Source organism: Sceloporus occidentalis, unplaced genomic scaffold (genome assembly GCF_023333645.1).
Source record: "Sceloporus occidentalis isolate IW3139 unplaced genomic scaffold, rSceOcc1.0.p SCAF_119, whole genome shotgun sequence".
Classification (NCBI taxonomy): Eukaryota; Metazoa; Chordata; class Lepidosauria; order Squamata; family Phrynosomatidae; genus Sceloporus; species Sceloporus occidentalis.
In genome coordinates this window covers 674,460-699,376 of record NW_028317099.1, presented here as the reverse complement: position 1 = coordinate 699,376, position 24,917 = coordinate 674,460, and the positions used below count along the sequence as shown (strand labels likewise).

The 24,917-nt window shown below is 39.4% G+C and overlaps 1 protein-coding gene across 1 annotated transcript; it reads left to right on the top strand.

The window, feature by feature from the left end:
• Nucleotides 1-2,696: 2,696 nt before the first annotated feature.
• Nucleotides 2,697-14,510, top strand: NOX1 (NADPH oxidase 1). The gene is made up of 13 exons (XM_089498354.1): nucleotides 2,697-2,741; nucleotides 5,509-5,604; nucleotides 5,774-5,884; nucleotides 6,502-6,586; nucleotides 8,791-8,933; nucleotides 9,969-10,150; nucleotides 10,288-10,456; nucleotides 10,977-11,069; nucleotides 11,485-11,720; nucleotides 12,406-12,568; nucleotides 13,043-13,189; nucleotides 13,494-13,618; nucleotides 14,384-14,510. The coding sequence occupies exons 1-13, from the start codon at nucleotides 2,697-2,699 to the stop codon at nucleotides 14,508-14,510; spliced, it is 1,722 nt and encodes a 573-aa protein (XP_089354480.1).
• Nucleotides 14,511-24,917: the final 10,407 nt, after the last annotated feature.

Genomic DNA, 24,917 nt, shown 5'->3' with positions numbered 1-24,917 from the left:
TCCTGGATTTAGTGAAGGATTTTAAGGGAATTCTAACAAATTATTTCTAAGAAATTAATACTCCAGATGTTTGTAAGCCCCGCAGACCCACAAGGCTGCATTATTAGGCCTTCATAGCCCCATTGAGGGTGAAGAGGTGAGTAATAAAAAAAAAAAATCAAAAAAAAAGTCATGTGGACTCATTTCATGAGTTTCCTTTTTGTCTCTCAGTGATTTCCCCAGCAGTGACTTATCAATATTTTATTTCTTTAATGTAATTTTGGAATTGAATATACAAATAGTGCTGCATGCCCATACATAAAATATACAAAAATAAAATTTTATTACAAGGCAAATATATATATATAGAGAATCATATAATATTTTTACAATAGTATACAAGTGGACTAGTAAATATGTGTTAGTGTGTATGTGTGTTTGTGTATTAGCATGGTTGTATATGTGAGTGTTTGTGTTAGCATTGATGCATATATGTAAGTGTAAGCATAAATGTGTATGTGTAAGAGTTTATGCATGAGAGCATGAATGTGTGTTTGGGAGTGCCTCACGTCTTTCAGGGTCTGCCACAAAAGAATTTCTCAGCCACTTACTGCATTTGATGCACGCTTCATAAGAATCCCTGACTGGATCATGCAGACATTCAGTCTGTTGCAAAACCTGGAGCTAGAATACTGGCATACCTGGGGGGTGCGGGTAGGAAGTTCAGCTGTCATCAATTGGTTGCCCTGCTGACACAGTGGGAAACAAGCCATTTTTGGAGAGGAAGTCAGTGGGGAGTGGGGCATGCAGCAACACCACTTCCGCGACCTGAAGTTTCAACACCACTTCCGCGACCTGAAGTTTCCCTAAGATGACATGGAGGCATACACAAAATCTGCACAAAGCACTTCCTTGGGGCTGTAGCATCACAATATTATATATATATTACACTCACTTGCCACTTTATTAGGTACACCTTGCTAGTACCGGGTGGACCACCTTTTGCCTTCAGAACTGTCTAGATTCTTCATTCTTTGTGGCATACTTTCTACAAGGTGCTGGAAACATTCCTCAGAGATTTTGGTCCTTATGGACATGATGGTGCAGATTTGTCAGCTGCACATCCATGATGCAAATCTCCCGTTCCACAGCATCCCAAAGGTGCTCTATTGGACCTGATGTTGGTGGACGGTCCAGCCGACGTCGGTGGGTAGTCCCGCTGACATTGGGGGAGTTCCCACTGGCGTCGGGGGCATTCCCGCTGACGGCAACGGGAAACACCCCCATTTAATGGAAAAAATGGGCTCCCGCGACCCGGAGGATTCGAATCTTGACCCAGAGAACCGGAGGAGCAGCGCTCACCCGGCAATCTCCAGGTCAAACCTGGAGAGTTCCCAGGTATGCCCATCTTCCATCTTTCATCCAGTTGTGGGAGCTTGGGGTCTGCCATTTCAGACCACTGCTTTTGTGCTCCCTAATCACTATAGAACACGGGGCCCCTAGGCAACTGCCGAGTGTGGCAATACGTTTAGATGGCAGAGTGCCATTTGGTCCTGCAGCTGGGTGTTCCAAATTTGGTGTGTGTGGGGGATTGCATTGGAACCTTTTAAAGCTAATACAAAGTATATTTGTTGGTTCATTGTTGACCTACTGACAATAAAATAAATGTTTTGTGGTTGGAAGGAACCACATTATATTTTGGGATGACTGAAACCTATGAAACCGTTTGTTCACTTTGATTCTCTGACTGTTCCAGTTTTACTGGTTCTAAAACATACAGAATTGTGTATTCCAGTGTAACGTAATTTTGCTTGCAGTACTACACAAACAAATGGGGAATTCATTAGGAGTGACTGTTCATGAAACTGGAACATGCCAGCTACTTAATATTAGTGTGCATTACCGCAGACCGACCCTAGTGAGCCCTAGTGTGCCCTAGTGTCCTTTATGATGTATAGCTAAAGCAGTGTTTTGGATCAAGTTGTCTTCTGTATTTATATCATTGTAAATTTTATATTCTCCTCTCTTGAATAGCGATACAGAATCTGCTGACACTCAATAAAATGTAATAATGATAAAGTGAGAATTAACTCAGCCCAGCTGGGCACAAGCCAATATCTGAATGGCTAGAAAGTACCTCTTTATTTTACTATTTTGTACACCTTTTCCCCATAATTGGCTTTAAATTGATATTTTGTTGGAAATTCTAAAAGAAAACAAACAAGTTTGTGTTTGTGTTTTGCGTAATGTACACTGTGTTTATTCCATCTGCGCTGTTAAATAAAATAATATTATAGTTTATGCAAGTTCTGACATTTGAATTTCCCAAAATGAGGTCATGCCGTGTAATATGTGCTCTAGTTGTTAAACCAGTCCCAGTAGATTAAGTGGATGTGTCACATCTCAGACTGTGATATAACAAGTTCAGAGGAAGTACACTGGAATAAAATGTTCAGGTTATTTCCTCATAGAGAAGTGAAGGGAATTTACCAGGGAGAGACCTTAAAGGCAGGTACTGACTGAATACAGGGAGTTACACAGAAAGCAACTCGTACACATCAAGTGACGCTGGAAATTAGAAGAGACAAGGCACATATATTGTGTGTATATATATATATATATATATATATATATATATATATATATATACATTTTTATATATAAACAAGAAATCAAGATATTAATTAAGAAAAGGAGAATATTTAACAAGGAGCAGAATGGGAAACTGGATTGCTAATCATTGGTTTTCTGTTGTGGTTCTGGTAAGACATTTTATATTACTATATGACTATATGAATGAATATATATATATATATATATATTGACATTGAGTATTTCAGTATATTAAGAATGAATCTTAATTAGATCTGGAGTTTTATTGTATCCTGAAAAAAGTTTAATCACATGAAACTTTAAACACACCACCAAACTTTCAGGTAACACTTGTTCATAGGGCAACAACTAGCCAGTGCCTTTTACTTTTTGTTTTTATCGCTTCTGGCGTAGATTATGCATTGACTGATAAATAATGAAGGAATGGGCTAAGATTGGAAGCCAGATCATTACATTTGAGCAGTTTCTACCTGTTTTTGTTTAACCCTAATTTCACCCTTTCTGATTTGGTGTATCTGCACAAATTATATTGTGGGGTTTTTTGCGTGACACATGACACTCAATGCTTCTGTTTTTAACCACGTTGTTACACACAATATTTAGAAATATTACCATACAGTAGCAGGCATTTTAAGGCCACTGTTAATCAACACCAACAATATATACTAATCAAACTGTAAACTGTAAATAACCACATTATTTTTTTATTTATATGGTTGATTTTTGGAAACTTTCTATACTTAGAAAACAATATTTTATTTATTACACTTTTCCTTTTTTTCTACTTTAGTGTTTTGTGTTGCTCTTTATCAAACACTTTGTAATAGTCATAGTGAGTGACATAACTGGGGTCCATGTTTACACTACTAGGGGTGCACTTTGTCCATAATAGATGATCTAGCTGGGATTGCACATTCTATTCTTGCTTCTATTGTGGTTTTAATGACTAAAATTAGTGAATCTCACAATCAAGGTTGGCTCAATGATTACAGAAACATATATGTTTAGATTTCACATAATTTTATTTCCCTTGCTACACTCCATAGCAGCACCACTAATAGGTAGCACTTACCATGCACCAACACCCTTAGCACTAATCCTTAGCTCTCCTATAATACAAGTACAAGAGACTGAACCCAATTCTGCCATAGAATATAGCCAGGACAAGGAAATTTCCTTATCCCTGTCTACTTAATGGCAGTGTAATTAATGGAGAAATGAAAATACCAACAAGTAATCATTTTTATTTTTGGAGAGTGTGTAGAAGAAGCACACAGACAACGCTAACATAGTTTATAACATGGAAATTAATATTACTGTAAATTAGTATTCTACCAACAATACCCTAATAATAATAGACAGAAAAACAACTTAGTGCCGGGCTAAGCAACATATGGCCATATAGTGTGACAGAATCCCCAATATTTATGCCTTAGGTGTTTTTTTTTTTTATTGGTATTCACTGGGTATGTGCTAAAGTCTTGCTTTGTTTTATGATTCTAGCAGCTACCCGGGAATCTAAATGTGTATGCCTTTTATGCTTTTAAATCTGAATCTAAATGAAACGGCTGCGCAGCCGGCCACTGCTGTGGCCGATTCGACCGCACCAGGGCCGTCTTTAATGCGGGCCAAAAGCCTGCAGCACCCGCGGTGGGCCAGCCAGTCCGTGGGGCAGCACATCGAGATGCCATTGCAGCCGATGTGGCTGCAAGTTTTAAAGCAGCCGTAAGACCGCATGCCTGCACTTGCTCAGTAATTATCTGGCATAGACTGGAAATCTAAGTAATGTTGTCTTGAATAAGTGATAAAACCCAAAACTACAATCATATTTTACAATGTTCATAGGAACATAGAGGAATCTTATAATACATTTTTTAGTGGATTAATAGCATTTTGTAATGATAAGATTTCCGGAGTCTTTATCAAGTCAAAAGCATTTCTGATCAGCAAAGTAAAACCCACAGTATATAGCCTGTGGCAGTGCACATCCAGCTACTGCACCCAATCTGCTGCTCCATTTTTTGGGGTAAAGTTGGCCAGCGGCCCACCAGGCATTTGTCCGATGTGCCAAATGGTCCACCTCTGGCTCCAGTACACTGTGAGTGCTGTTACTGGGAAGTGGATGTATTTAGGTGTCAAAATAGCTCAGCCACAAAGTAGTAGACCATGCATGCTCACAGATTGGGACCATCGAGTGCTGAAGTACGTAGTGTGAAAGTGTGGAAGTCTGATGGATAAATTCTGGTTTGGCAGATGCCAGGAGAACACTACCTTCTGAAATGTATAATGCCAACTGTAGAGTTTGGTCAAGGAGAGTTAATGTTCTGGGTTGTTTTTTCCAGTGAAGGATAATGTTAATGTTACAGCATACAAAGACATTTTAAACAATTGTATGCTCCCAACTTTGTGGCACAAGTTTGGGGAAGGCCCTTTCTTCTTCCAGCATGAGTGTGCCCCTCTGCACAAAGCAATGTCCATAAAAACATTGTTTGATGAGTTTGTTGGGGAGCAGCTCGAGTAGTCTGGACAGAGCCCTGACCTTAACTGTGAGATGAATTGGATAATTGAATGACTTGGACAATAATAACAGTATAAACTATTCATTATTATAATAACAGGCATTTACCTTACTCTATATAAACTTTATATATTCATTGCATTAGCACGCCAACCGTGAAAATGAGCAAGGATTGACTTAAGGGACTTATTGTGAAATAAAATTAAGTAGACAAACTTTACATTTTTTTAAATATTTCCAAACTCCATCAATGCATCAAGTATTTTTTGTTTTGTTTTGTTTTGTTTTTTACATACTTTGATCTGTCTTTACCTTGACTCCCATTTGCTACTGTTTCAACTGCTCTTACAATGCAATGCATTTCTTCTCTCTAATTCCTAACTGTACATTTTCTGCAGGGTGCCTGGTTGGGACTGAATATCTTCTTATTTGTTTATTTCTTCATGATATATGAAAAGGGGCAACAGTATGCCTATACAAGAGAACTTCTTGGGGTAAGTATCAGAACAACAAAAATAAAATATGGGCACATTATAAATTACATAAAACATATGAAAAGGGTTTCTTGACTATTAAACATTATGCAACCTTGTTTGTTATTTAGCTCTGTCTACACAAAGTCTACCAAAATACCAATCGTTCTTTGTATTTTTATTTCCTCAGTCGGCTCTTGCCTGGGCTCGGGGCTCTGCTGCTTGCCTCAACTTCAACTGTCTATTAATTCTGTTACCTGTTTGCCGAAACCTTCTTTCATTTTTACGAGGGACATGCTCGGTGAGTAAGACCCAGTATTTCGGGACCCAATGACAGGTGACCACTCTGTATCATGAAGCGACACTGATACCTAACTTTGAATCCCAAAGGTTTGCAGGTCTATTATCTAATCATAAAAGAAGAGTGCAAAGATGTTCTGAAAGTCTTAGAGTGAGTGGTTACCATATAAGCTGTAAAATGGACTTTGGTTCCCAGGGTAGTAGGAAGTTAAGGGGAAAAGATGATTACCTGGACAAATAGGAAAATAGCCATAGGGAGAAAGAATGACAGCTTTGTCTTCATGGATCTGTCAGTGTGTTGTGATACTTTGTGCTGTTTTCACCATTTGTTACAATATACAACCTACAGTCAATGTAGTACTAACACATAGAGGCCATGTAGGCAATTGGCACAGAGGTTACAGGGTGGCACAACAACAGGGGCCTAGATTAGTCATCTGTGACCTGTAGGGTATTGGCACTTGAGTGCAGGATTTCTTTGACAACCCTCCCCTGTAAGACCACACATTCTAAAACCATACATTAACACACATACACACTGTAATGCATCAAAAACAAACACTTAATTAAAGTATTTATAATCCCAAAATTAGTTTGTGTTTTTTTGTTTTCTTTCAGTGTTGCAGGCGCTCCATGAAGAAACAACTTGATAATAATTTGGCCTTCCATAAACTCCTTGGATATACAATTGCTTTAATGACAGGTATGTTGGACAGTCTGTATGTTTAAACTGATATGTTTAAACTGATATGTTTAAACTGTAAAAATTAGAGTGAGATTGATGTACTCCAGTGATTTGGTTGGCTCGACTATAAATCAAAACAAAACAGCCGCATTTGGATGGGTTGCCTTTAATGAGGGGCAACTGCGGCAACTACCCTGGAGCCCCGGTTTACCTTAGGGCCCATAGCAGGGGCCACTTTAATAAATATACACATAAATTTTACTTAAACCTTAATCACTTAAGTTACATACAGTTTAGGTATTTGTCAATAAGTGTGATTTTGGAAGGTATATTTCGCTGAGATCTGTCTGAGACAGCATTAAATCAGCTTGTTGTCCTGAAGCAACCTCCTTCTCCTCACCATCTCTTACATAGGCAGACTGAACAATCAATAACAATCAGCAACTTAGCAATAGAAATGAAATAGGTTAATGGGGGGGGGGTCAATCATGCAGGTTGAGAGAGCAGAAACTAAAGGGACCTTTCCCTATGGTATACACATAATATTGGTTCTTAATGCATAGTTATACCGTATTGGCCCGATTATAGGCTGCACCCCCCACTTTAAGTCTTTAAAGTGGGGCTGTGGCCTATATATGAGATTTAGCACAGGGATGTGCAATTTGTATCGTCCGACGCCCAGACCAAAAGCCCCGGCAGAAGTACCGGCCAGCAGCAGCGGAGGTTGTCTGAGCGCATCGTGCAGACGTTCAGCGTCTGCCAGAGAGGAGGATCCACCGCAGCGCTGCAGGGGACCTGTATCCTCCTTTCTTGCAGCTGGTGAACATCTGTGTGATGCGTGCAGACAACCTCCACTGCTGCCAGCACTTCCGCCGGCACATTCCGGTGCTCTGTCAATGAAGCCCAGGCGGAGCCTGAGGATGCATTGGTAACTCTTGGGGGGCAGTGGCATATCTATAAGTAAAGTGCATTATGAATTAAGGGGAGGGGGCTTAAAATGGGTATTGGTTTTCCAAATTTCTGTTTGTATATAACTGACTAACTGCATATGCCAACTAACTGCATAACAGATACCAAAAATGTTAAAATACCTGTATTCCTGTTTATTAGGTAAAATACTGTTTTTCCATTCCACAAATTGAATTTTTAGCTTTAAAATATCACCAAACTTTAAGAGTGCGGCCTATAATCGGGTGCGGCCTATAATCGGGTGCGGCCTATAGTCGGGCCAATACGGTATATGGCTTTTTGTAAACTTTAAACATTATGGCATATTTGTGGTTAGAGCGATGATAAACCTAGGTACATCGGGTCTCTGGTGGAATGACACAACGTTTTAGGAGGGCTGGATTAGAGGGGTTTAAATATATTTCCAGCCCCTGCCACAAATTCAGGTAATACTGTCGAGACTTACATCGAGGTCCCTGTGGCGCCTTCCAGCATCGGGCCATCCCGATGTGGATCCCCACTGTCTGTTCTCTCTACTCGTGCCTGGTTGTCGAACACGCATTTGCCGACCACAAGATGATGGCAGGTGTCTTGCCAGCTTGTCAAGGGGGGCCTCCATTACAGCTGTATGCTCGAGGAAGCCATCGGGACAGCTGGCGCTCATGCACACCCCCTGCAGGACCACTTGTCGTGAAGGTGCAGGGAGATATTGTAATGCTACTCAGGGGTGTGAAACAGGTGTTAGGAGGGCAGGGTTATCTCACCTTGCTCCCAACAGCCCTATAAATTCCCCCTGGGCTAATCTGCTAGTGCTCTGTTGTTCTGGTCCTCTCTCAGTGCTACTGGGCTTTCTGGATATTTTCACCAAGTTTAGTTATATGATCTCCCAGTCCTTACTTTGCTTTGCTCTTTTCAACATCCCTCTCTGGCGCTTGCCCACTGACCTCTGGCTTGTATCATCTATGTTGTTTGCTGCTGCCAGTCCTGACCTCTGGACTATTATCGATCACTGTTTACCTGAGCTCCTGTCCCATCAGTCCTATTGAATTTTCTGCATTTCCGCTTATCTCATTTGGGCCAGTGGTGTTTGCAAGTTGGCCTACCTATCTACTAGCTTTATGTACTGTATATACCTTATGTTTATTTAGTGTTCAGAATTATAAAATGTAGGATCTGTAAAAAATGACATGGCAACTTAATGATACTGTTTTAGAATTTAATATTGAAACACCCTACACCATAATGTCTTTAAATTCATTTTCTTCTACTTTTAGCTATTCACACAATTGCACACTTATTTAATATTGAACGATACTACAACGGGGCACAGGATGGCAAAGCTACACTGAAAGGAATGTTATCAAGCATAGGTGATGAAGAGGGTGACTGGTTGAACCCTATTCGTTCTAAGGAACAGGTAATACCAGTTGTTTGAGTATTTCTGATTCTAAAAAAAACACCTTTGAGTATTTGGTAATAAATAATCATTAGTGTCAGTGTCAAAGGGCAGCTTTGTGCACCAATGAAGCTGCAGTTCTGTGTTAGGATATGAGAATGTGAATTTAAAGACATTCTTTATTGGATATATCCATACCTGGAAACTCTGAAGGTTTTTGCTGTGATTACTGATTCATACTTCACATTAACCTGATGATATCTAAGACTCCCACTTGCTGCCTTGCTACTAACATGTTATGGTTTGGCATGGTTTGATTATATATTACTGAATTAAGTGTATCTTTAAAAAAAGAAATGAGTATTGGAATATACAATAATACCTTTTTATTAGACTAACTTTCCAATTTAAGGACAACCTTTCAAGAATATAAACCTCCCTTTGTCAAAGTCAAAAACAATACTTGCCACAGCCATCTAAATGAGACATGGGCAGATAGCATGTGAGAATGTAGTGGTCACTATTAAGCTTGCTTTCCGTTGTGGTCATTTTGATGATTTGCTTTTTTATTCAGCCAAATGCGTTATCTTCCATAGTTATTTAGATGGAGATGACCGTGTTAGCCCAGTAGTGTAAATTTAAAAAAGAAACAAATATAAAATACTATCTTTTTATTGGACTAACATTCCATTTTAAGGACAGGCTTTCAAGGGTATAAACCTCCCTGTCTCATGTCTTTAAATAGTGACACATCAAGGTTTCCATAAGGACACGTATTAAAGTAATTTGGGTAACACATTTGATGAAGCGCTGCATAGACTCTGCATGATGGGCCACTAAAGGGTTAATATTTAAAGGGTCTCATTGTCAGCTCATAAGTATCAATATAAAGAGAGTATGGCTATGCATGGGTGTTTATAAGGATATATATATTAAGAAGCAAAAAAAAATTATATCCATATTAATCATGATGTAATGAAAGTGTTGTACGTATATATTATATACATGGAAATATATACTAGTTGTCATAATGATATAACACATTTCCTCCCACAGACACCATCTTATGTGGCTTTTACAACAATTGCGGGTGTAACTGGAGTGGTGATCACCTTGGCTCTAATCATTATGATCACTTCATCCACTGAGTTCATTCGAAGATGCTACTTTGAGGTTTTCTGGTATACACACCACTTGTTCATCATCTTTTTTGCGGGTCTTCTGATTCATGGAGTTGGGTAGGTACTGACATTTACTGTAATACGCTGTGTACATTAACTTACCTTACTTTTCTACCAGATGTTAGTAGTGTTTTATTTTTTCATCAGCCACATAGTCCATTATTTTATTTAGACTTGGCCTTCCTCTGTTTCAGTCGGATTGTGCGAGGCCAGACGCTTGACAGTATGGATCACCATAGTTATTCTGATTGTTACAACAAATTTTCTGAATGGAAGGAGGTTGCTGGTGATGATGATGATGACGATGACGATAGTGATACGAACAAATGTCCAATGCCAGCTTTCCAAGGCAATGAGCCTATGGTAAGAAACCTTAATTTATTGATTTATCTAGTGTTCATTTATTCTACAGAGCTTCACGATGGGTAAAGAGGATATAAATAGGAAAAACATAAAGAAATAAAAAAAAGTGTTGTATATTAGCATGTGGTATATTAGAGTGGTAGACATTACAGCAGTAGACGGAAGATCATCAAATGAGTGGAGGGACGAGGTAGGTGTTTACTTCAAGGGAGAAGATGTAGGTAGGGAAACCATAATAAAGATCTTTACCAAATTTGCTTAATGAAACTTGTTTAATGAACAATAAATTCATAATTTTCTTCAGCCTCAAGCTACAGCTACTGTGAACAATCTAAATAAGATATTATCATTAAAATATCTAACCAATATTTTTCACAGAATTCCCATCACAAACACTTATGTTACAGAAATATATAGATTCTGGTCTATGCAAGATTTTATTTTTGCTTTTCTAAAATATAAAATGTTCTGAAATTCCTTCAACATCAGGAGTTGTTTTGAATGAACTTTATCTTTCTAGACTTGGAAATGGATTCTAGCACCAATCATTCTATATATTTTTGAAAGGATCCTGAGGTTCTATCGTTCACAGCAAAGAGTTGTTGTGATAAAGGTGAGTGGAACATGAACATTGAGTAATGGTACAAGGTAGAATATCCTGCTTATTGTGGTCTGTTTAAGGGAATCTTTGCTTCTGTGCTGCAAAGAACTAGATTTTTTTTCACCAAAAATCAGACAATACCAAATAGTGTCTACACACCCACAAATAATAATATTTAAAAAAAATGGCAAGAGAAAAATATAAAAATCGATACCTCTCTCAAATGGATTAGACTATATACAGTATGTCAGGGACCCAAAAATCTCATAAAGAAAACTACATGAGCAATTTTTATACCCAGATCCTGGTTATGTTGATTTTAGATAGTGTTAACTAGAAGACAGCTACATATTACAACACATCAGTATTATAAGATAACAAAATTTTACAAAGTGTTCATTAACCCAACATTTTCTATGCCATGCAGGCTGTTAGCCATCCCTCCAAAGTCCTTGAAATCCAGATGCAAAAACGAGGATTCAGAATGGAGGTAGGGCAATACATATTCATAAACTGCCCATCCATTTCTGCTCTGGAGTGGCATCCCTTCACACTCACCTCTGCACCAGAAGAAGATTTTTTTTCAGTGCATGTCCGCTCTGCAGGTGACTGGACTGAAAAACTCATCCAGGTCTTTCAGGAGCAAGCAAATCACCCACCACGGTGAGATATGGTCATTGAGTCATTAAAGATTTATTAACTATATAACAACTATATCAGATAAATCCACTATATGACCAAGCGTATGTGGAAACTTGACCATCATACCTATATGAGTTTGCTGTCCACGTACTTTTGGTGATATAGTGCACGTTAGTCGTTAGGCTTGGCTACAGTTTAATACATTAAAGGGGAACTACTACCATTATTACGATGTTTTAATGCAGCTGCATATTAGCCAAATGTATGTGTTCTAGCTCTGTTGTCTTAACCCCATCTACTAGACAAACACTTCTTATCATAATGCCTGTGGTAAATAGCTTATTATCAGTAACCCAGATAGACACTGAGTAAAGAATGTCTGTGGAGGAATGGACTTCTTCAGAATTGCCATAAAGAATCAGCTCAGTGTCTTGTTACAGCAGGAAAGGTATCACAGAATATAACAACTGACAACAATGGATACCTTTAGGTCTACAGATAAATAGCATTTATTGGAATAAAACTTTTTTTTTGTGAATGCCAACCTACTAATGTATATATCACCAGACTTCATGTTCCTGAAGAAAATTTTTTACATGGGACTTCCAAATCCCATACTGTACATTGTTTATATTTAAGAATATGTTGTAAAGTCCTTCACTATTTATTTATTTATTTGTTTATTTATTAACTCTGCTTGAATCAGGCTTGAAGTGGATGGTCCTTTTGGAACAGCAAGTGAGGATGTCTTTCAGTATGAGGTCAGCATGCTGGTTGGAGCTGGAATTGGAGTCACTCCCTTTGCATCAATCTTGAAATCCATTTGGTACAAATTTCAAAATGAGGATCAGCGCTTAAAAACAAAGAAGGTATTGTTTCCAGCATGTACATTGCACTAAATCTCGTTTTGCTATGTGATCATTATTCTCAAGCCAAAAACATATCATAATAGCACAGAGGAGGCGAAAGGTGGATATAGGACAAGAAAACCAATTGGCTAATTCTGCCAACTTTTGCTCAGCATAAAATAGTCCCTTTCTATTAAAGCTAATATATTCAAAACAATTATACTAGATAACAAAAATTACATGTTCTAGTTAGCTTTATTATTACTATTATTATTTTTTAAAGCATGCTAGTAGATTCTCAGACACTATTACAATATGGGTGAAAACAAAATTAACAAAAAAACATTGACATAAGATGTACTGGTAAAGGAGAAGAATCATCTTTCTGCTACGTATGTTCACATAAAAAAATGAACAAGAAATATACTTCAATTTGTAAAAGACTACTAAATGAATGTAATTGTATAGTTCTGACCTCACGTTATTACTTTGCAGATTTATTTCTATTGGATCTGTAGGGAGACAGGAGCCTTTGCCTGGTTTGCTGATCTTCTGCGTTCTCTTGAACATGAGATGGTTTCCTCCGGAAAGGACGGATTTCTTAACTACCGACTCTTCCTCACCAGCTGGGATAGTAACATTGTAAGTTTGAAATTTGCCATAAAGTAAATTGTATCTAATGTGATTCTGAGAGGTAGAATACCAAAAAGGGAAAAATACAATAAAAAATAAAGTAAAAATTGATGTACAAGTTTGCCGAGTTGATCGAAAAAATGAAAATGGGTTACTTGTAGCAAGAAACAATGACACCTAGGTAAAGTCTGCCTTAAGAGAAAAATGTTTCTAAATACAAACTAATATATATGTTATCACATAACTATGAAATATGTTTTACTTAATATGTCTATATAATGTAAATATAATTAATATTAACATTTTCCATCAGGCTGGACATGCTATCATTAATTTTGATGGGCCAACAGATGCAGTGACAGGATTGAAACAGAAAACAAGTTATGGACGACCAGTGTGGGACAACGAGTTTTCCAACGTTTCAGAAGCCCACCCAAGGTTAGTCTACCCAATGGACAGGGTTCAAGATAGAAATTATGTTAGCTATGGATCTATTTGCCAAACTATAAAGTAACATATACTATAGGAACATATTGGACATTGTCACTTAATCTATGGTGTTACATAGCGACACTGACCAACCAGTAATTATCTCCAGCACATGTACTTTACACCTTTACACTTTAAAGTAAAGTGTACAGTGCAACAAAGGGGAGGCACAATAAGAAACACTATAGTGATTATACAACAAAAGGATTGAAGTAGGTTATATAAACATTAGGATAGGGGAGGTTTGTATGTATGGAAGACACACAGATACAATCAGGATGTGGCAGAGCAGGCACAATTTGTTTCAGTTAAAGTGCAAGTTATATTGGTTTGTTTTGTTAGTTTGGTTCTGATGTTGTAGAGGGTTTGTAGCTTGGTGAACGTTGAGTTGGGAGAAAGCCTTTAGTCATGGCGGAGCAGCATACTTTAAAGGAGCTGAATGGCATCTGCTATGCATCGAATAACGCAAGTGTAAAGTGAAATATGTGATGGAAAGCAGGGTTGAAGAGTCTTGAAGTTCCAAATAAGGGTTTTAAAGGTTCTAAGCTGCTTTAAAAGGAGCAGGAATAGAGATTATAATAGTGAGTTTTTGCAGAACACCAAAGGGTGATAAAAACATAAAAAACAATAAAAAAAAAAACATTTCCATTCTTGCAGCATAATGATTTAATTTTAGTTGTAATGTATTTATTTATTCATTTATTTTTAATGCAGATCCACAGTAGGGGTGTTCCTTTGTGGCCCTCAAGCACTGGCAACAAATCTGCAACAATGTTGTCACCAGTTCTCTAGCTTGGACCCAAGAAAAGTACAATTCTATTTTAATAAGGAAAACTTCTGAGCTGCAATGATATTACATGGGCAAATAAAGGACTACTGTGCCACAGGAGCTTGAAACATGGAAACATACCTACCATATGTGAAACTTTAGATGGGGTCTAATACATTAAAACCATTGTTTAACAAGAATAAGACATTAGATAAACAATCTACAATATGATAAAATGACTTATCATAACGGTGCCAGACCCCTTGCTTTGCATGCCAAACATTGCACAGGCTAAGCTGGACTCACCTGTCAGGACTCACCATGTGCCCCCAGGAACTGACGTGTGGAACTGATTACTGGTGCTTTCTCAATTCTGCCTCTTCCCTTTTGATGAAGAGGGTTAAACACAGTGATGGGTTGGAGACTGGATTAAGCAAATTAAGGAAACAGAGGAATGCAAATACAAAAAAATGAATGGGATTGTGTAGAAATGTTTATGTGGATAATCCAATTTCCTTTCCTTCAACCCCATTGAACCCATTGTTATTTTTAATTCACTAGATGAGATTTAAAAAAAATCAATGCATGAATACATTGATTTTTAAATGAGACTAACTTCCATGAACATGGTCAATTCCACTGATTATTATATAATGCATTAGGAGGTCAGTCACACTTACATTTTTTTGTGCACATGTAAACACTTGTGGGTAGTATATTGATAACACTGTAGACTCTAACAAGATTACTTGCATACTTTTGTTTGGTAAAGCAAATTATTAAATGTTTACCAGGTAATATCTGTACTGTAACACATTATACACATAATTTATAAATAAATATGTATTTTGTCCCACTGTTTTATAAATGTTAATAAAGTGATGTATTGCACCTACCCTGTGTGCAGTATATAATCAGAATGCTTAAAAAAACTGACCCTTTAACATATATGGAATTTTTTTTAATAGATACAGTTACAAAGGTTATATAATTCTATATATTATTATAATTTGTTGATTTAAATAGTACCACCATATTATCAAAGATGTACAATGGATCAGCAGGATATAACACGTAGTGCTTGGCATAACAATATTTACTTATAGAACCAAAGGATGAGGATGGCCCTGCTGAAAAGCTTACAATCCAGAAGGGGGTTACCTTGCACAACGGGGTAAAGTGCAAATGTATGTCTTTTGAACTTCCTTCATCTGTTTTTTTACTCATTTGTTCAAATATCATTACACTAGATTATGTATAGCTTTACTGTTCTATTTACCTTGTACATTGTTAAGCTTGGTTGTAATGGATTAAGCTTTTACCATGATCATTTTACTATGATCATTTCCTCCTACAAAGCATTCTTTGTAATGGCACTCATGGATATTCCTGTTTATCTTTCAATATAGCACAATGTACTTATTGTCAAAGGGTTAGGCATGGCCATGTTTTTTGCAAACTATATATTTCAGGTTTTTCTTGCCCTAGGAACACCATTTTTATTTTACTAAGCCAGGGATACTGTATAAGAGCATTCTGCCAAATTATGTTATCAGAACCTACTTCTCCAGTCTCTGCACTGTCAAGGTAATGGGATAGAGTTAGGTCTTGAGCAATCTTAGCCTGTTAATGAGAGGATTATTCCCGTGTCCCCAATCCAAATATACAAAGGCCGTGGGTAATTGGTACACTCTTCCACCTGCAATATGAACATTGACCACACGTCCTGTTTGCCTGTTAGGGAGTTCCTCAGTTGGGTGGCCGTTCAGGTATTAGGTGATCCCTCTGACGACACCCGAAACTTTGGGAGTAGGCGTTGTTATCTTAATTCTCAGGTTCAGTGTGGGCATTATAAGTATGTCCGTGTGTCGCCCTCCATGCCTCATACCCATTCTTGCAATACACTGTTTGCCTCGCAAGTATAATCTGCCTGTTGTTAGTTGCACCTTTTTCTGATGATGTATAGTATTTCTCAGTATATTTATTGTAAATTTGATTTGACTAGCTGCCCACTTTCTCAGGAGGATTTGTGAAAAATGGATAAAGGGAAGCAGTGATTATAAACAATAACCAGTCTGTCAAGACTGTTAGAAACCAGAAGAAAATGCACAGTTGCTTTTATGATTAACTATAAAATGTCCAGATATTACATATACCATTCTGCAAATTATGAATTAAGTTAAAATATAGATATAGGTGTTGCAGTAGTTCTGATCTATTTGGACTGTGCTAAGGGAATTGATAAAGTTCAACACAAAAGGTTGCTGTACAAATTGTCATAAATAAATTTCATAAATTTCCTGTCTTTTGTAAAAAATCTGATGTCGCCTTGGGTGGAAATTCTGGAGGAAGAGAAAAGGAAACTGTCTTCTGAGATCCTCAAAAAGGGCTCCCTAATAGATAGGGCTTGCAGTTCATTCAGCCTTCTTGCCAATGTGATGGCCGCCAAGAAAACCATATAAAGAATCAGGAATTTGGCAGCGATCTTCTGCAAAGGCTCTAAAGGGGGGCCTGTTAAACTCCTAAGACCAGTTTTATATCCCATGTGAAAACTTCTTTCTAAAAAAGGGACGTCTTTCTAGGATGAATTTGGCGGACAGTCTTAAGAAAACAAATGACACGTGGATGTATTGCAAGTCTTCTATTCAAAAACACAGTGGAGGAACAAAGATCTTCCTGTAAGAAAGGGTGTATACAATCTTTTTAGATATGCCTTGTTGAATTAGCAAGTTCCTTTCAGACGCCATCAGTATTTTATTTTATTTTAATATATATCAGAAAAACATGGCAAGATTTCCAGAGCAGCTGTGACCAGAGGCATAACACGGCTGACATAACATGAGTACATCAAATCGGATGACAAGAATAGTAAACAATCATGTGTCATATGACGAAAACAGACATAGCTCGGACTGTGACAACCACATAATGGGGAAATACAAGATACATAAACATCGATTGCATAATACAGAACAGAGACGAGAAGGCCAATAGAATGCTGTTCGCATCCGGTACTGTCGCAGAGCATAACATAACAATGGAAATCCGCGGATACAGAGAGAAAGAAAAGGAGAAAGAGAGATAGAGAGGGAAAAGGGAAGAAGAGAGGGAAGAGAAAAGAAAAAAAGGGAATGACGACTCTCACAGCCAAGATATAGCGACGGGGGATCCCAGGTGAGGTAAAATAGGTGCGACGTGTTATGTAAATATGCGGTAATTTTTTCTAACTTGAGGATGTCCCAAACTTTAGCTTCAGACGGACAGCCGTGCAAATTCGAAAGATTAAACGGTGAGCCGGTTTGGTCAAAGTGTCAGTCGCCATCAGTTTTAAACTCTGGATTAGATACTGGGCCTTGGGTTATGAGATTTGAGCACACCGGCAGAGGAAATGGTGATGGTTGAACCTGACCAGTTCCGAGTACCAGAGTCTCCTTGGCGAATATGGGGCATTCAAGATCACCAAAGCTCTGTCCCTCTGTATCTTCTGAGAAAATTCTGGCTCTCAGAAGAAAGTCAGGTGACCCCCCAACTGGAATGAACCTGGTGTCAGAACTTATGAAAAGTGGTCCTGTCACTACCTCTCCCTCTACCATGAGCCTCACATCCCCTAAACGTGTAGTTCTTCCCTCTTGAAGACCTTGAACAATGCTGATGCTCCTGCCTGAAACCACGGAAGGAGATGTTCTTTTTTTTTTGGAAACCTTCTTCTATGGGGCAGCCAGAATTTGTCTCCAGTAGTCCTCTTCAGCAAGGATTCCGGTTCTGATTCAAAGAGGTCTTTGCCCAAGAAGGGCATGGACTATAATTTACTCTTACTGCCCAGTACGTTAAGAGCAGAAGACCTGGCTGTCATAACTTCCTTTCAATCATTTGCCACTTCCTTAGCCATTGTACACGAGGAACAGAGAGATCTCTTCGGATCATAGAGGGTGTTTTTACACAATGAAGAGTAGCTGCATGCTTTGTCTTAGCAGAAGTCCTTTTTAGGTATGTCCTCCGAAGCAACCTCCAGGGTCTTCCGGTCAGTGGACATGCCGAAAGTATACAACTTAATGTGCATTTTAGGGAAGGTATGAGGCAAAACAAAATGTTTTGCAGGCTCAGAGCAATTAAACAGTTCCTACTGCCAATATCCCAAGAGGACAAAATAGCAAACTTACTTGGGGTACTGCAGAGAGTAAAGCAGCAGAAGAGGATCCAACTCCAGAAAGCAGAAAACAAATGCTAAGTAAAGGATAGCAAACCACCACAAAGAACCTTACCAGCGTTCAGAAGTTTCAATTTGGCGCCAAAATCCCAGAAATGGCATGCCCAGCATCACCATGGCAACGCTAGACGCATCTTCAATGAGAAACTATGGCTGTTTCCACTGCCATATTGGATAGCAGGTAAGCCCCTACTCTTCTCTACCCCACCTGGGGTATAGTGAGCAAGAGCGCACAGCCCGCACCTTTCCGAGAGTGCTCTAGGGCTTTAATACAGTCCTCACCCGAGGGCCAGAAAAATAAAAAGCAGGGTAAAGAGAACCTGCTCCCAACCTGGTAGGGCAGGAAAAACACGTGGGAAGTAGAGGAATGGGGTAATTTATAGCTTTCCCCTATGTAGCAGAATTAGAAAAATAGCTTAATTGAGTTTGTTTTTTCCTCTTTTTGACCAAAAGCAGGAAAGATAGCTCAGGGTTGAACTTGATGGTATATTTTCAACCTCAATTACTATGTTATTAAGTGATTATATACCAGGTAGTATCATAGCCTAGAATTTCCTGGGGCATGCCCTCACTCATCTGAGGTGGTGGTTTGACTAGCTGAACCACAACAATGCTAGTCCCAACTAGACTTTTGTAAGCAAGCAGCATGGGGGAAACTGGGTTTGATCAAATATCACTCCCCTGCCCAAAGATTAAAGAAGCAGGCACAGTATGCCAGGTAGCAGTGTTTCACCCGGAGACCCCAGGCCAAATCCGACAAGTTTCTGAGTATGTATAGGACCACTTCTGGGTGTTGTGACTGTGTAAACCCCAGGGAGATGCTTAGTGTGGCATTTGGGTACAGGTGCTATCCACATCTTAAATATGGGTCCCTGTGGTGGAGCAATTGGAGAGCAGGGTGGGCCAATGCTCCGTTTCCCCATTTTGTGGAAATTCCATGCCGGGTTTTCCAGGAGGCAAGAAGTCCGCAGGATCCTGTCCGGGATTCCTATGGGGCCGGCGTCAGGCACAGGTGCTGGGCATTAAAAACCCCTGGAGCCTGATACTCAGACTGTTGGGGGAAGAGGAAGTTTCCCTGAGCTCCCAGGGCAAGGAGAGGCCCTACACAAGAGGACCATCCCGGAGCCAAGTGAGGCAATACCTGCCTGGACATTTTGTGTGCTGTCTGGGGAGGTTTTCCAGAGCCTGGCGTAGCTGGGTCTGGCTGGGAGGTTGAGTTAGTGGGTGATTATGCTGGTCAGTCTGGACTAGCATAGTTTAGTTAGAGAGGGCTCCAATTGGGAGCTAGGTTTTGTTTTTATGATTTGGTTTTGGGGTTTGAGCGATTAAAAATAAAACACTGTTTTGCTTCAATCTGTTGTTCCTGACTCTGATTGCCCTAGAGGACTGTGCTTAAGACCCCTAACTGTGATGTTTATGGCCCTTGTGCTACAGGGTTTGTCACAGTGTACAATATGCGGAACTCTCTGGGTTTGGCCTGCAGTAAGCCGGGAGAAGCACAGAACCCTCCTGGACGAGGGAGGGGGATCCTGACACGCCCCTCTCACCCCTCTCACCCATTTCCCCCTTAAAAGGGGGTGTTTCCCACAATGTCAAAAACACCCACTAACAGCTGGAAGGCCCACCGACGTCAGCAGGATGGCTCACTAACGCCAGTGGGCAGTCCTGGCCGCAACCCGCAAGGGTAGCCCAAAAGTTCCCAGGTATGTCAATATGTAGAAACTGATCTTGTTCAGGACGTTAGTCACAAAGGCCTAGGAAGAAAATGAGGCATTTTCTCATTTATTTTTGCTGGGATTCTTAACATTATTATATAAATAGTGTCTATTTAATACTGAAGGTGAGACAGTTTGCCTTGTCATAAATACAGGGTCAGTTGAGGGACCGATAACCGGGCACATGATATCTCAGTTTAAAGGAAATAACTATCACAAAAAAACACACTAAAAAGGTCCCATGTATTTTATATATGAAACTTGCATGCGGGGTACCGAATGGGCAAGGAACGAAATTTGTTGCCTGAAAACGAGTAGGCCAAAAATCCATCTGAATCGTTTTTGGCCCATTTGCACAAGTCTAGTAGGCATGTTGTGTAAATAAAATAATACAAACCCCCAACAAATACATTTTAATTCCAGGTTGTAATGCAACAAAATAGAAAACATGCCAAGGGTGCTAATACTTTTGCAAGGCACTGTATTTTTGGGGAATGTGAATACAAATCAAAGGTTGTTTCTGTACATTGCACATACAACTGTATAGTTTTTAGCAGGAAAAGCAAGAAAAACACAGGGGTTTTTTTTTTTTTATGTTTCCCCACCAAATGCTGATTTTTATTAATATTTCCTACTATTTTTGTTCCTCTACCAAATGATGATTTACATCCACTACATGACCAAAAGTACCCCTACACTCCCTAATTATTGATTACAACTCAGATTTTTATATAATGCATTACCATGGCATACCTCCCAACATTTAAAAATGTGAGAGGGATTTTTTTATTTTTTTTTAAATCGCTCTCACAGAATTCACCAATACAAGCAATTGCAGTTTACAATGTCGCGCTTGCATTGCCACTAAAAAAAACGCTTAATTTTTGTCAGCACAGTCATGCATATTAAAAATAACCAACACATTGAATTGAATTCCCATGAGGCTCAGCCAGACATACTACTTCCATGATGCTGGCTGAGCATCATGGGAAGTGCAGTAGATGTTAGCTGTGAATTACAATTCCCATGATGCTCAGCCAGCCAGGTGTCCACCATAATGCTGCTGAGTATCATTGGAAGAGTAGTCAACAGGACCCTTACCTGCCTTTTCACACACCTGCCCATGAACACACATATACACGTGCACTGCCCTTACACACAAGCTTACAAACACACACATTTACTATATACACATACACTGCCCTTACACCCCTTTCTCCCCATCTCTTACCTCTTCCTCCATACGCGCCAGCTATTGATGCAGAGCGCGGGGGTACATCGACATTTGGCGCGTAGTGACAGACCTCGCGCTCCCTAATGTTGAGCCGACTAGAGGGAGATTGTGATCTCCCAACTAGCCCCGCAGGCTTCAGCTGCTGATCGGGTGGCTGTGTGCCCCCTCGCAGCTGCTCCCGAGGTGAGTACTGCTCTCGCCTCACCCTTCCTCCGCCCCTGCAAAGCGGGACAGAGGTAGAAATAGGCAAAATCAGGACTGTCCCACCCCTAGAGTGGCGGGCCCGGTCACAGTTGCTGCGGGCTTAAGGGGCAGGTGCCCCTTTTGCCCTGTGTTAATGCAGTCGTAGAGGCCACATAGTCCCAGTCAGTCCAGTCCTGACTGGGCCGATTTTAAGGTAGGAGGCCTGGAGCTGCCGCTCCATCAGCCCCTACGTCAATCCAGCCCTGGAGAGCCCAGCCCACCAGAACAAATGCCCGGTGTTCCGATGGCCAGTCCGGGCCTGGCCACACTTACTGTTAACGCATGTATAAAAAAACAAGCACAATAGGCATGCCATCTTTATAGCAAACACTGGCAGTAGATTAGATTTACTGAATAGCTCTTTAAATGTGGCGTTGCCGTAGGATGCCACCTTTGCCACAAGCAGTTTGTGAAAATTGTGCCCTGCTAGATCTGCCCTGGTCCACTGTAAAGGCTATTATTGTAAAGTGGAAGCATCGATGGGTAACCATTTAGACACAAAGTGGTAGACTACATCCAGTATATGACAATGCCCCTGTGCATGAAGCAAGGTCCATAATGATGTGGTTTGACAAGTTTGGTGTGGAGGCACTGGAGTGGCCTGCACAGGGACCTGACCTTGTCACCGCTAAACACCAACTTGGAGCCATGCCTTCTCGTTTAACATCTGTACTTGACTGTACAGACACTCTCTTGGCTGAATGAGTGTACATTTCCACAGGCAGACTTCAAAATCTTGTGGAAAACATTTATTGGGGGAACAAAATACGTAAAATGTGTGCTTGTAAACTAAATGAGACATAGGGAAATTGTGATTGAAAACAAGATAGCAAAATTGTTATAAACCCTACAGTGCTGTGTAAAATTGAAAATCCCTTTAGCCCTTAAGGTGTTAAATAGAGTCTGTCTCTCTTTTCAAACACTAAATTGTAATATTGTGCACTAAATAAAGCCCTATTAAGTATTATTTTAATCATATACTACGGGGCCAGCTATCTTAACTGCCATTTCTCAAGATCTGCAAGGTTATTTCTCCTCACTAAATTACATCTTCCTACAGTTAAACTGCGGATTGTTCTCCTTTACAGGAATAGTCATGTACTACAGTTTAGAGTTTCTATTAGAAATATCAAGTTTAGTGCCTAAACTTCTCAATATGTGTAGAGCATGACCTTGATTTCATTATTAAAAGGGAAATAGAGTAGGAGTATAAATAGCTTGCTGCATTTTCTACAGGATACCCTGACATCAAAAGGTAGCCGCTGAAAACAACAGGCAGTGTTCTCTACTGAATCAATCTGGACAGAAATGGTAAACAGAATATATATAAAAAACATTACACAAAGAAATCATGAAGTTTATTTAGAACATTGAACTTTGCCAAATACAACACATAACAGTAGGATTTTTCTTGTTTGATATCAATTTGCAAATCAGGGGAAACTGGAGGAATGGCTTCTGCGTGGCACTGACCTGCAGACACAAAACAAAATTAAACATAAAAACAAAAATTAACAATTACCAGAAAACATTAAATGGTTATTTTTTTGAATAATGGAATGTGTATATTTAACAAGGACCAGAACATTGCTGTATCTAATGTCTTATCAATTACTGTATCGATCAAACAGAAATTGCAACAATTAACCTACATGTATAACATGTACCGTTTTCAGAATTATGCAAGATGTTTTCCATTAGTTTATGAAAAGACCAAAGGTAAAACCTTAATAAAAATGGTACCCATAAAAGAATTACATTACATTTATTTATATAGTGCCAGCTGATTCCGCAGCACTGTAAGAGAATATAGGGTACATCTGTTATCAGCACTTACATAAAAAAAAAAAATGCAAATACATGTAATAATTTAATTATTACACTTACACATTGAAAAGCACATACTCACAAGTAAACAGAAAATTACTATGTTCACAAAAGAACAAGTAGTCAACTTGCACACCAAATAAGTAACTCTAATACTGCGCCAATTAAAGTTGGTGTGAAGGCTTAGGGGGTTTAACCCTTTGCGGTCCAATATATTTTTCACTAAATGCACCAAGCAGGTCCAATTTAATTTTCAGGAAAAAAAACACGCTTTTAATTTTACAGAACATACTTTTATAAAACAGTTATATTTTCTTATACAAAGCAATTAATGCTATTTTAAAACCATTATGTTAGTCTAAATTTTTTTTTTTATATATAATCATCACTAAAATCACATTTAGAATTACTATGCACTAATACCGTTTTGGCTCGAATATAAGACAAGGTTTTATATTAGTCTTATTTGCAAGGTCGTCTTATAATCAGACATCAACTAGAGGTCTCACTATAAGACTAAGATCCAGATCTCCCACAGCCCTGCAGGGGACCTGGATCCTCCTGTCTGGCAGCCGGGGAATGTCTGCACGATGCATTTCTGCCGGGGCTTCTATGATGGTGTACCGGCCTGACATGACCTTCCGAGGCTCCGCCATAGAAGCCCGTGCGGAAGTTTGGGGCTGCTGCGGAGGTTGTCTGCACGCATCACGCAGACATTCACCAGCTGCCTGAGAGGAGGATCCCCTCCTGTCTGCACGCATCGCATAGACGTTCACAAGCTGCCAGACAACCTCAACTGCAGCCCGGAACTTCCGTTGGGGCTTTTATGACGGAGTGCCTGTGTCACATGACCTTCCAGTGCTTAGTCATACTAGCCCTGGCAGAAGCAGAGGTGGTCTACGCGCATCGTGCAGACGTCCACCGGCTGCCCCCACTAGACACCAGGGAGTCTGAAACACGGGGGACAAGTCTGAGGATGCATTGCTAAGTCGGGGGGCGCAGAGTGGCATATAAGGAAGGCATAATGCCATATAGGGGGATATAAGGCATATGTGGGAGGCAGAGTGGCAAATAAATGGAAACAAAAAATGCTATTTTTCTTAATCATAGTTTTTATTAAACATAAAAAAAGTTTAATGTGTTTACATTAATCTTTACTAGTAAAACTTTTTTCCTACAGGGTAGTCTTACATTCAGGCTCTCTTTACCTAAATTAATTTTCAAATTTTGGGGAGTCGTCTTATATGGCTAAT

Excerpts from the sequence above, each read along its gene's own strand:
- NOX1 (XM_089498354.1), top strand. The coding sequence starts at position 2,697 with ATGGGAAACTGGATTGCTAATCATTGGTTTTCTGTTGTGGTTCTG. Across the intron at positions 5,605-5,773 it reads ATACAAGAGAACTTCTTGGG|TCGGCTCTTGCCTGGGCTCG; the intron begins GTAAGTATCAGA and ends TTATTTCCTCAG. Across the intron at positions 11,070-11,484 it reads AAAGAGTTGTTGTGATAAAG|GCTGTTAGCCATCCCTCCAA; the intron begins GTGAGTGGAACA and ends TATGCCATGCAG.